General features: G+C 45.7%; 1 protein-coding gene across 1 annotated transcript in view; it reads left to right on the top strand.

The window, feature by feature from the left end:
* The window catches only part of LOC116373921 (growth hormone-releasing hormone receptor-like), a 43,119-nt gene that overhangs the window by 15,409 nt on the left and 15,499 nt on the right, over positions 1-12,211 (top strand). The window contains exons 5-8 of the mRNA XM_031822231.1: positions 5,588-5,720; positions 6,660-6,813; positions 7,718-7,778; positions 10,391-10,460. Of these exons, the coding sequence (XP_031678091.1) occupies positions 5,588-5,720; positions 6,660-6,813; positions 7,718-7,778; positions 10,391-10,460 (418 nt within the window). The remainder of the gene's footprint in view (positions 1-5,587; positions 5,721-6,659; positions 6,814-7,717; positions 7,779-10,390; positions 10,461-12,211) is intronic.

Raw genomic sequence — 12,211 nt, 5'->3', positions numbered from 1 at the left:
GTCCGAGCTGTGTGCCAGTAGTTCAAACAGACAACTCAGTGCATTCAACATGTCAATACCTCTCACAAATACAAGTAGTGATGAAGTCAATCTCTCCTCCACTTTGAGCCAGGAGAGATTGACATGCATATTATTAATGTTAGCTCTCTGTGTTCATCCAAGTGCCAGCTGTGCTGCCCTGTTCTGAGCCATTTGCAATGGCACCTCTTTGTGGCACCTGACCCCATGACTGAACAGTAGTCAAGGTGCGACAAAACTAGGGCCTGTAGGACCCGCCTTGTTGATAGTGCTGTTAAGAAGGTAGAGCAGCGCTTTATTATAGACAGACTTCTCCCCATCCTAGCTACTGTTGTATCAATATGCTTTGACCATGACAGTTTACAATCCAGGGTTACTCCAAGCTGTTTAGTCACCTCAACTTGCTCAATTTCCATATTATTTAGTGTGCCAAATACAAGGCTTTTAGTTCTTGAAATATTTAGGACTAACTTATTCCTTGCCATGCATTCTGAAACTAACTGCAGCTCTCTGTTAAGTGTTGCTGTCATTTCAGTCACTTGTGGTACAGTAGATGTATATAGCGTTGAGTCATCCGCATATATACACACACTGGCTTTACTCAAAGCCAGTGGCATGTCATTAGTAAAGTTTCAAAAAGACAGCTGCCCTGGGGAATCCCTGATTCTACCTGGATGAGAGGCTTCCATTAAAGAACACCCTCTGTGTTCTGTTTGACAGGTAACTCTTTATCCCCAATATAGCAGGGGGTGTAAAGCCATAATACATACGTTTCTCCAGGAACAGACTATGATCTATAATGTCAAATGCCGCACTGAAGTCTAACAAAACAGCCCCCACAATTTCTTTTATAATCAATTTCTCTCAGCCAATTCATTTTTTTTTCTTTTTTTTTCACCTTTATTTAACCAGGTAGGCTAGTTGAGAACACCTTTATTTAACCAGGTAGGCTAGTTGAGAACACCTTTATTTAACCAGGTAGGCTAGTTGAGAACAAGTTCTCATTTGCAACTGCGACCTGGCCAAGATAAAGCATATCAAATCAAATCAAATCAAATTTATTTATATAGCCCTTCGTACATCAGCTGATATCTCAAAGTGCTGTACAGAAACCCAGCCTAAAACCCCAAACAGCAAGCAATGCAGGTGTAGAAGCACGGTGGCTAGGAAAAACTCCCTAGAAAGGCCAATACCTAGGAAGAAACCTAGAGAGGAACCAGGCTATGTGGGGTGGCCAGTCCTCTTCTGGCTGTGCCGGGTGGAGATTATAACAGAACATGGCCAAGATGTTCAAATGTTCATAAATGACCAGCATGGTCGAATAATAATAAGGCAGAACAGTTGAAACTAGAGCAGCAGCACAGTCAGGTGGAAGTTGAAACTGGAGCAGCAGCATGGCCAGGTGGACTGGGGACAGCAAGGAGTCATCATGTCAGGTAGTCCTGGGGCATGGTCCTAGGGCTCAGGTCCTCCGAGAGAGAGAAAGAAAGAGAGAAGGAGAGAATTAGAGAACGCACATAGCAGTGTGAGCATACAACAAAGAGTTACACATGGAGTAAACAATTAACAAGTCAATAACACAGTAGAAAACAAAGGGGGGGTCTATATACAATGTGTGCAAAAGGCATGGGGAGGTAGGCAAATAATTACAATTTTGCAGATTAACACTGGAGTGATAAATGATCAGATGGTTATGTACAGGTAGAGATATTGGTGTGCAGAAGAGCAGAAAAGTAAATAAATAAAAACAGTATGGGGATGAGGTAGGTGGAAAGGGTGGGCTATTTACCAATAGACTATGTACAGCTGCAGCGATCGGTTAGCTGCTCAGATAGCTGATGTTTGAAGTTGGTGAGGGAGATAAAAGTCTCCAACTTCAGCGATTTTTGCAATTCGTTCCAGTCACAGGCAGCAGAGTACTGGAACGAAAGGCGGCCAAATGAGGTATTGGCTTTAAGGATGATCAGTGAGATACACCTGCTGGAGCGCGTGCTACGGATGGGTGTTGCCATCGTGACCAGTGAGCTGAGATAAGGCGGAGCTTTACCTAGCATAGACTTGTAGATGACCTGGAGCCAGTGGGTCTGGCGACGAATATGTAGCGAGGGCCAGCCGACTAGAGCATACAAGTCGCAGTGGTGGGTGGTATAAGGTGCTTTAGTGACAAAACGGATGGCACTGTGATAGACTGCATCCAGTTTGCTGAGTAGAGTGTTGGAAGCCATTTTGTAGATGACATCGCCGAAGTCGAGGATCGGTAGGATAGTCAGTTTTACTAGGGTAAGCTTGGCGGCGTGAGTGAAGGAGGCTTTGTTGCGGAATAGAAAGCCGACTCTTGATTTGATTTTCGATTGGAGATGTTTGATATGAGTCTGGAAGGAGAGTTTGCAGTCTAGCCAGACACCTAGGTACTTATAGACGTCCACATATTCTAGGTCGGAACCATCCAGGGTGGTGATGCTAGTCGGGCATGCAGGTGCAGGCAGCGACCGGTTGAAAAGCATGCATTTGGTTTTACTAGCGTTTAAGAGCAGTTGGAGGCCACGGAAGGAGTGTTGTATGGCATTGAAGCTTGTTTGGAGGTTAGATAGCACAGTGTCCAAAGACGGGCCGAAAGTATATAGAATGGTGTCGTCTGCGTAGAGGTGGATCAGGGAATCGCCCGCAGCAAGAGCAACATCATTGATATACACAGAGAAAAGAGTCGGCCCGAGAATTGAACCCTGTGGCACCCCCATAGAGACTGCCAGAGGACCGGACAGCATGCCCTCCGATTTGACACACTGAACTCTGTCTGCAAAGTAATTGGTGAACCAGGCAAGGCAGTCATCCGAAAAACCGAGGCTACTGAGTCTGCCGATAAGAATATGGTGATTGACAGAGTCGAAAGCCTTGGCAAGGTCGATGAAGACGGCTGCACAGTACTGTCTTTTATCGATGGCGGTTATGATATCGTTTAGTACCTTGAGTGTGGCTGAGGTGCACCCATGACCGGCTCGGAAACCAGATTGCACAGCGGAGAAGGAACGGTGGGATTCGAGATGGTCAGTGACCTGTTTGTTGACTTGGCTTTCGAAGACCTTAGATAGGCAGGGCAGGATGGATATAGGTCTGTAACAGTTTGGGTCCAGGGTGTCTCCCCCTTTGAAGAGGGGGATGACTGCGGCAGCTTTCCAATCCTTGGGGATCTCAGACGAGATGAAAGAGAGGTTGAACAGGCTGGTAATAGGGGTTGCGACAATGGTGGCAGATAGTTTCAGAAATAGAGGGTCCAGATTGTCAAGCCCAGCTGATTTGTACGGGTCCAGGTTTTGCAGCTCTTTCAGAACATCTGCTATCTGGATTTGGGTAAAGGAGAACCTGGAGAGGCTTGGGCGAGGAGCTGCGGGGGGGGCGGAGCTGTTGGCCGAGGTTGAAGTAGCCAGGCGGAAGGCATGGCCAGCCGTTGAGAAATGCTTATTGAAGTTTTCGATAATCATGGATTTATCAGTGGTGACCGTGTTACCTAGCCTCAGTGCAGTGGGCAGCTGGGAGGAGGTGCTCTTGTTCTCCATGGACTTCACAGTGTCCCAGAACTTTTTGGAGTTGGAGCTACAGGATGCAAACTTCTGCCTGAAGAAGCTGGCCTTAGCTTTCCTGACTGACTGCGTGTATTGGTTCCGGACTTCCCTGAACAGTTGCATATCACGGGGACTATTCGATGCTATTGCAGTCCGCCACAGGATGTTTTTGTGCTGGTCGAGGGCAGTCAGGTCTGGGGTGAACCAAGGGCTGTATCTGTTCTTAGTTCTGCATTTTTTGAACGGAGCATGCTTATCTAAAATGGTGAGGAAGTTACTTTTAAAGAATGACCAGGCATCCTCAACTGACGGGATGAGGTCAATGTCCTTCCAGGATACCCGGGCCAGGTCGATTAGAAAGGCCTGCTCACAGAAGTGTTTTAGGGAGCGTTTGACAGTGATGAGGGGTGGTCGTTTGACTGCGGCTCCGTAGCGGATACAGGCAATGAGGCAGTGATCGCTGAGATCCTGGTTGAAGACAGCGGAGGTGTATTTGGAGGGCCAGTTGGTCAGGATGACGTCTATGAGGGTGCCCTTGTTTACAGAGTTAGGGTTGTACCTGGTGGGTTCCTTGATGATTTGTGTGAGATTGAGGGCATCTAGCTTAGATTGTAGGACTGGCGGGGTGTTAAGCATATCCCAGTTTAGGTCACCTAACAGAACAAACTCTGAAGCTAGATGGGGGGCGATCAATTCACAAATGGTGTCCAGGGCACAGCTGGGAGCTGAGGGGGGTCGGTAGCAGGCGGCAACCGTGAGAGACTTATTTCTGGAGAGAGTAATTTTCAAAATTAGTAGTTCGAACTGTTTGGGTATGGACCTGGAAAGTATGACATTACTTTGCAGGCTATCTCTGCAGTAAACTGCAACTCCTCCCCCTTTGGCAGTTCTATCTTGACGGAAGATGTTATAGTTGGGTATGGAAATCTCTGAATTTTTGGTGGCCTTCCTGAGCCAGGATTCAGACACAGCAAGGACATCAGGGTTAGCAGAGTGTGCTAAAGCAGTGAGTAAGACAAACTTAGGGAGGAGGCTTCTGATGTTGACATGCTCATGCAACCAAGGCTTTTTCGATCACAGAAGTCAACAAATGAGGGTGCCTGGGGACATGCAGGGCCTGGGTTTACCTCCACATCACCCGCGGAACAGAGAAGGAGTAGTATGAGGGTGCGGCTAAAGGCTATCAAAACTGGTCGCCTAGAGCGTTGGGGACAGAGAATAAGAGGAGCAGGTTTCTGGGCTTATAGGGAAGGACATCCAACAAGAACAGAATATATTCTACCATGCTGTTCTTGTTGGATGTCCTTCCCTATAAGTGTGCTGAAAGTCTTGTAAATTTCTTTACTGTAAAATAGCATTTTATCTGGTCAAACACAATTTTTACTAAGGGTTGGCAACATGCTGATTGGTCGGCTATTTGAGCCAGTAAAGGGGGCTTTACTATTCTTAGGTAGGGGAATAACTTTTGCTTCCCTCCAGGCCTGAGGGCACACACTTTCTAGTAGGATTAAGTTGAAGATTGTCCTGATGGTGTTGTGTGTGGTCCTTTGCCCTGACTGTGTTTTGTGTGTGTGTGGTCCTTTGCCCTGACTGTGTTTTGTGTGTGTGTGGTCCTTTGCCCTGACTGTGTTTTGTGTGTGTGTGGTCCTTGGTCCTGATGGTGTTTTGTGTGTGCGGTCCTTGGTCCTGACCGTGCTTTGTGTTTGCCCTGTGGTCCTTGGTCCTGACCCTGCTTTGTGTTTGCCCTGTGGTCCTTGGTCCTGACCCTGCTTTGTGTTTGCCCTGTGGTCCTTGGTCCTGACCGTGCTTTGTGCTTACCCTGTTGTCCTTGGTCCTGACCGTGCTTTGCGTTTGCCCTGTGGTCCTTGGTCCTGACCGTGCTTTGTGTTTGCCCTGTGGTCCTTGGTCCTGACCGTGCTTTGCGTTTGCCCTGTGGTCCTTGGTCCTGACCCTGCTTTGTGTTTAACCTGCGGTCCTTGGTCCTGACTGTGTTCTGTGGTTCTTCCCAGGAGGCTTCACTGTGCCAGGAACTATATTCACATCCAGCTGTTTGTCACCTTCATGCTAAAGGCGGTGGCTGTGTTCATCAAGGACGCCACATTATTCGCCAGCGACGACACCAACCACTGCACCCTCTCCACCGTAAGTCAACCACTGTACCCTGTTAACCATAAATCAACCAATGCACCCTGTCCACCCTAAATCAACCACTGCACCCTGTAAACCATAAATCAACCACTGCACCCTGTCCACCCTAAATCAACCACTGCACCCTGTCCACCCTAAATCAACCACTGCACCCTGTCCACCCTAAATCAACCAATGCACCCTGTCCACCCTAAATCAACCAATGCACCCTGTCCACCCTAAATCAACCAATGCACCCTGTCCACCCTAAATCAACCACTGCACCCTGTCCACCCTAAATCAACCACTGCACCCTGTCCACCCTAAATCAACCACTGCACCCTGTAAACCATAAATCAACCAATGCACCCTGTCCACCCTAAATAAACCACTGCACCCTGTCCACCCTAAATCAACCACTGCACCCTGTCCAACCTAAATCAACCAATGCACCCTGTCCACCGTAAATCAACCACTGCACCCTCATCTTCCCACTACTGTTACCTCTCTTTCTCAATCTTCCTTCCCATGCCCCCTCTCTCTCTCTGATTGTCTTTCTCAATCTTCCTTCCCATGCCCCCTCTCTCTCTCTGATTGTCTTTCTCAATCTTCCTTCCCATGCCCTCTCTCTCTCTGATTGTCTTTCTCAATCTTCCTTCCCATGCCCTCTCTCTCTCTCTGATTGTCTTTCTCAATCTTCCTTCCCATGCCCTCTCTCTCTCTCTGATTGTCTTTCTCAATCTTCCTTCCCATGCCCTCTCTCTCTCTCTGATTGTCTTTCTCAATCTTCCTTCCCATGCCCTCTCTCTCTCTCTGATTGTCTTTCTCAATCTTCCTTCCCATGCCCTCTCTCTCTCTCTCTGATTGTCTTTCTCAATCTTCCTTCCCATGCCCTCTCTCTCCCTCTGATTGTCTTTCTCAATTACCTCTTCCCTGGTTTTCCCCTCTCTCCAGGCAGCCTGTAAGGCATCAGTGGCCTTCTGTCACTACTGTGTCATGACTAACTTCTTCTGGCTCCTGGTTGAGGCCCTCTACCTCAACTCACTGCTCCTCTCCTCCTTCCACCACTACCGTCGCTGCCTCTGGGGCTTTGGCCTGCTGGGCTGGGGTAAGCACTTTCCACCTTCCCTGTCTGTCTGTAGTAATTCCTTTAGTTCATTTAAGAGCCATTTGTTTATGTGGCTTGGGTTTGTGGTGTGTCACTATTCAAATCCTGTTTAATATTCATTCCACTATGCGCTTTTAGAATGAATTCAAATGAACTCAAACTGTGCAAAACAAAACATCACTTGCTTACTATTTTTAAATGGCACAAATAACTCTCTAGACAGGAGTAAACTTTCATTATGGAACAATCTAAGTTAAACTTAGTGGCCTGTGGCAATTCTCACTGGTATTTTGGATTGGATTAAGAGTTGAATAATATTTTCCCCCCCTATGTTGCATGCTTATTACAGTTATTAATCATCTGAGATACATATTTTTTCTTCGATGAGGTGCCTCCTTGATATGCACATGAATCAAGAGATTGATCATTAATAGTTCTGCCACCATTTCTCCTGCAATCGGATCATGATGCACATTCTGCTGAGATGTGAACAGCAGGTGTTTCCCACTCAGTTAATGAAATGCTTAAATATATTACTTTTACCATTTCAATGTTTGGTCCTTAGACATGCAGGTGTATTTAACTGAAGCAGAACGGGGAGTAGGTTACCGAGAAGTTCTAGTAAAACCTGTCCAGCTACTGCAAGTAGTACTTAGTTCTATGTTCTCCATAATTACTCAGTAAGTGCTACATCTCAGCATATAATTGTTACATCCCACCGACTAGTCCAAAATGTACATCTTATTTTCTATAATTACTATATGTCACTCATCTTCAGCCAAACAGCACATTCCTTCTTCCATCTTCACAAACTTTTACATTTGCCTCCACTCATTACATTAACATTATAATTTTACATGAACATGTTTCCTTTTCAAGTTGATTCTTGGCCTTAATTTTTTAGGTGTACCCATCATCTTCACAGTCATATGGATTGGGTCCAGGGTGTATTTTGAGGATACTGAGTGAGTATTACTCTGTCATTCTCTCACAGTACTGTATAGTGCATTTGGAAAGTATTCAGACCCCTTCACATTTTTACATTACAACCTTATTCTAAAATTGATAAAAAATATTTATTTTCCTCAAACTACACACAATAAATACCCCATAATGACAAAGCAAAAACAGGTTGTAACGGGTGTCGTCTTCTGAAGAGGAGGAATCCGACCAAAGCGCAGCGTGGTAAATGTTCATGACTTTTTATTAAACAGAACACTGAAACAAAAATGACAAAGTGAATAAACGAAACCGAAACAGTCCTGTCAGGTGCAAAACAGAAAACAACTACCCACAAAACCTTGATGGGAAAAAGCTACCTAAGTATGGTTCCCAAGCAGAGACAACGATAGTCAACTGTCCCTGATGGAGAACCATACCCGGCCAAAACAAAGAAATACAAAACATAGAAAAAAGAACATAGAATGCCCACCCAAATCACACCCTGACCAAAGCAAAATAGAGACATAATAAGCTCTCTAAGGTCAGGGTGTGACACAGGTTACAAAAAAATTACCAAAACAGCAAAAAAATGAACGTCCCTTTTTCAGGACCCTGTCTTTCAAAGATAATACGTAAAAATCCAAATAACTTCACAAATCTTCATTGTAAAGGGTTTAAACACCGTTTCCCATGCTTGTCCAATGAACCATAAACAATTAATGAACATGCACCTGTGGAACGGTCGTTAAGACACTAACAGCTTACAGACGGTAGGCAATTAAGATCACAGTTATGAAAACTTAGGACACTAAAGAGGCCTTTCTACTGACACTGAAAAACACCAAGGTCCCTGCTCATCTGCGTGAACATACGTAAGACATGCGGCAAGGAGACATGAGGACTGCAGATGTGGCCAAAGCAATAAAGTGCAATGTCCGTACTGTGGGATGCCTAAGACAGCGCTATATGGAAACAGGACGGACAGCTGATCATCCTAGCAGTGACAGACCACGTGTAAACTACACAGGATAGGTACATTCGAACATCACACCTGCGGGACAGGTAGAAGATGGCAACAACTGCCTGAGTTACACCAGGAACGCACAATCCCTGAATCAGTGCTCAGACTGTCTGCAATAGGCTGAGAGAGGCTGGACTGAGGGCTGTAGGCCTGTTGTAAGACAGGTCCTCACCAGACATCACTGGCAAAAACGTCACCTAAGCACACAAACCCACCGTCGCTGGACGAGACAGGACTGGCAAAAAGTGCTCTTCACTGACGAGTTGCGGTTTTGTCTCAACAGGGGTGATAGTCAGATTCGCGTTTATCGTTGAAGGAATATGCGTTACACCGAGGCCTGTACTCTGGAGTGGGATCGATTTGGAGGTGGAGGGTCCGTCATGGTCTGGGGCGGGGTGTCACAGCATCATCGGACTGAGCTTATTGTCATGGCAGGCAATCTCAATGCTGTGCTTTACAGCGAAGATATCCTCCTCTCTCATGTGGTACCCTTCCTGCAGGCTCATCCTGACATGACCCTCCAGCATGACAATGCCACCAGCCATACTGTTCGTTCAGCGAGTGATTTCCTGCAAGACAGGAATGTCAGTGTTCTGCTATGGCCAGCGAGGAGCCCGGATCTCAATCCCGTTGAGCACTGGGACCTGTTGAATCGGAGGGTGAGGGCAAGGGCCATTCCCCCCCAGAAATGTCAGAGAACTTGCAGGTGCCTTGGTGGAAGAGTGGGCTAACATCTCACAGCAAGAACGGGCAAATCTGGTCAGGCCATGAGGAGGAGATGCACTGCAGTACTTAATGCAGCTGGTGGCCACACCAGATACTGACTGTTACTTTTAATTTATTTTGACCCCCCCACCCTTTGTTCAGGGACACATTATTCCATTTCTGTTAGTCACATGTCTGTGGAACTTGTTCAGTTTATGTTTCAGTTGTGGAATCTTGTTGTGATTATACAAATATTTACACATGTTCAGTTTGCTGAAAATAAAGGCAGTTGACAGTGAGAGGACGTTTCTTTTTTTTGCTGAGGTTACATGCTGTAGGTATTCAGACCCTTTGCTATGAGAATTGAAATTGAGCTCAGGTGCATCCTGTTTCCATTAATCATCCTTGCAATGTTTTTACAACTTAATTGGACTCCACCTCCAATTAAGAGCTCAGAGACAGAATTGTGTTGGTACCGCTACCAGATCTGGGTAGGGGTACCAAAGTACAGTGCCTTGCGAAAGTATTCGGCCCCCTTGAACTTTGCGACCTTTTGCCACATTTCAGGCTTCAAACATAAAGATATAAAACTGTATTTTTTTGTGAAGAATCAACAACAAGTGGGACACAATCATGAAGTGGAACGACATTTATTGGATATTTCAAACTTTTTTAACAAATCAAAAACTGAAAAATTGGGCGTGCAAAATTATTCAGCCCCCTTAAGTTAATACTTTGTAGCGCCACCTTTTGCTGCGATTACAGCTGTAAGTCGCTTGGGGTATGTCTCTATCAGTTTTGCACATCGAGAGACTGAAATGTTGAAATAATATTCACTGAGAAAGACTAGTGACTCTTACTCCCACCAGAGAGTTCTGTCTGACCGATCGTTCGCATCTCCTCCTACAGATGCTGGGACATCAATGAGGACTCCCCCTATTGGTGGATCGTAAAAGGGCCAATTGTTGTTTCTATCGGGGTGAGTAGACCCTACAGGGGTGCAGTCATACACAATGTGTCATCTTTTAAAGGGAGATACTTACTGATTATAGGCCATTTATATCATGGCATTGTTCAATACTCGTTTCTGACTAGCTGGAAGGGCATTCTAGAGTACACATTATTTAAAGTGGAACTTAAAGCATTAACTACTTTGCAGATATTAAACAAACAAACAATCATAATATCAGTTAAAAATATATAATTCTCAGTTTATGCCTCAAACCCAACTTTAAGAGGTTATAAAAATAGGTTATATTTCACAAATTCCATGACGTACACACTAAGATATTGTTGGCAGAATAGATGGATGCAGTTCAAAGCATGATTAATATAATTCACCAATATATTTCTTTGTAGTCCCAAAAATATTGCTATCAGGTTGTAAATCACAGCTGGCCTGGTACATTGTTTGCTGCCTCCACCCATTCAGGATGCACTGTTTCAGCTTCAATGACTCGATATTCTGGACAGAAACGGACAACTGTAACTAAAGGCTTGGAATGTCAATACAATCCAACTAGCAAGGGCAATGATCACAAGTCAGTCGTAATGTAACTAAAGGCTGGGAATGTCAATACAATCCAACTAGCAAGGGCAATGATCACAAGTCAGTCATAGCGTGGCTAATAGGCTAGCGCCAACAGGACACACAAAGCCTGCGGGCCGAATAGGACACACAAGGCCTGCGGGCCGAATAGGACACACAAGGTCTGCGGGCCGAATAGGACACACGAGGCCTGCGGGCCGAATAGGACACACGAGGTCTGCGGGCCGAATAGGACACACGAGGTCTGCGGGCCGAATAGGACACACGAGGTCTGCGGGCCGAATAGGACACACGAGGCCTGCGGGCCGAATAGGACACACGAGGTCTGCGGGCCGAATAGGACACACGAGGACTGCGGGCCGAATAGGACACACGAGGCCTGGGGGCCGAATAGGACACACGAGGCCTGCGGGCCGAATAGGATACACGAGGCCTGCGGGCCGAATAGGATACACGAGGCCTGCGGGCCGAATAGGACACACGAGGCCTGCGGGCCGAATAGGACACACAAGGCCTGCGGACCGAGTAGGACAGTATAAATGAGTCAACAGTTGAGTCATCTAGTAATTACAGCCTGATGTGCTTGCATCAGTGTATTCAAATTCAATTGTGCTGCTTTCGTGTGTCCCATTTACAGCACACAGTGGAGGGAAAGTGTACAGACAAATGTCACAGTCCTAGCTAGGCTACTGAAATGTTGTAGTCTGGCTTTGGTCTTTTGTTAAAGCTTGAGAATGAATAACTAAAAAACTAAACATTTGAGCAGTAGCCTAGGCTAGCTATTCAACTACAATACATTGAGTGCACCATATAGCAATGTTGCATTCACCCGCACAAGTTCAGTGTTGCCAACAAATTTTCAGGGTAAGTTGCTAGAGGCAGGTTGATTTGTTGATATAAGTTGCTAAATTACGTTGTGATGTCATTGCGTGATAACGTAAACTGCGTCATTACGTAGAATACACAATAACGTTACTCAAATTGACTGGCCATCTCAGCAAAAAATAGGATTTGACATTTGTTCAGGTACAGACTCCCACTCTTTTCTGTACAATTTTGATTGAGATATGTTGATTGATGTTGTGAGTTCTGTTCAAGATCAAACATTAGTGACCAACTATAATCATTGGGTTTGGCTCATTGAACCCGTACTACTGCTGCTGCAGTCAGCCAACAATGAT

This window comes from Oncorhynchus kisutch, linkage group LG4 (genome assembly GCF_002021735.2).
Source record: "Oncorhynchus kisutch isolate 150728-3 linkage group LG4, Okis_V2, whole genome shotgun sequence".
NCBI classification, from domain to species: Eukaryota; Metazoa; Chordata; class Actinopteri; order Salmoniformes; family Salmonidae; genus Oncorhynchus; species Oncorhynchus kisutch.
This window is presented reverse-complemented; position numbering and strand designations above follow the sequence as displayed.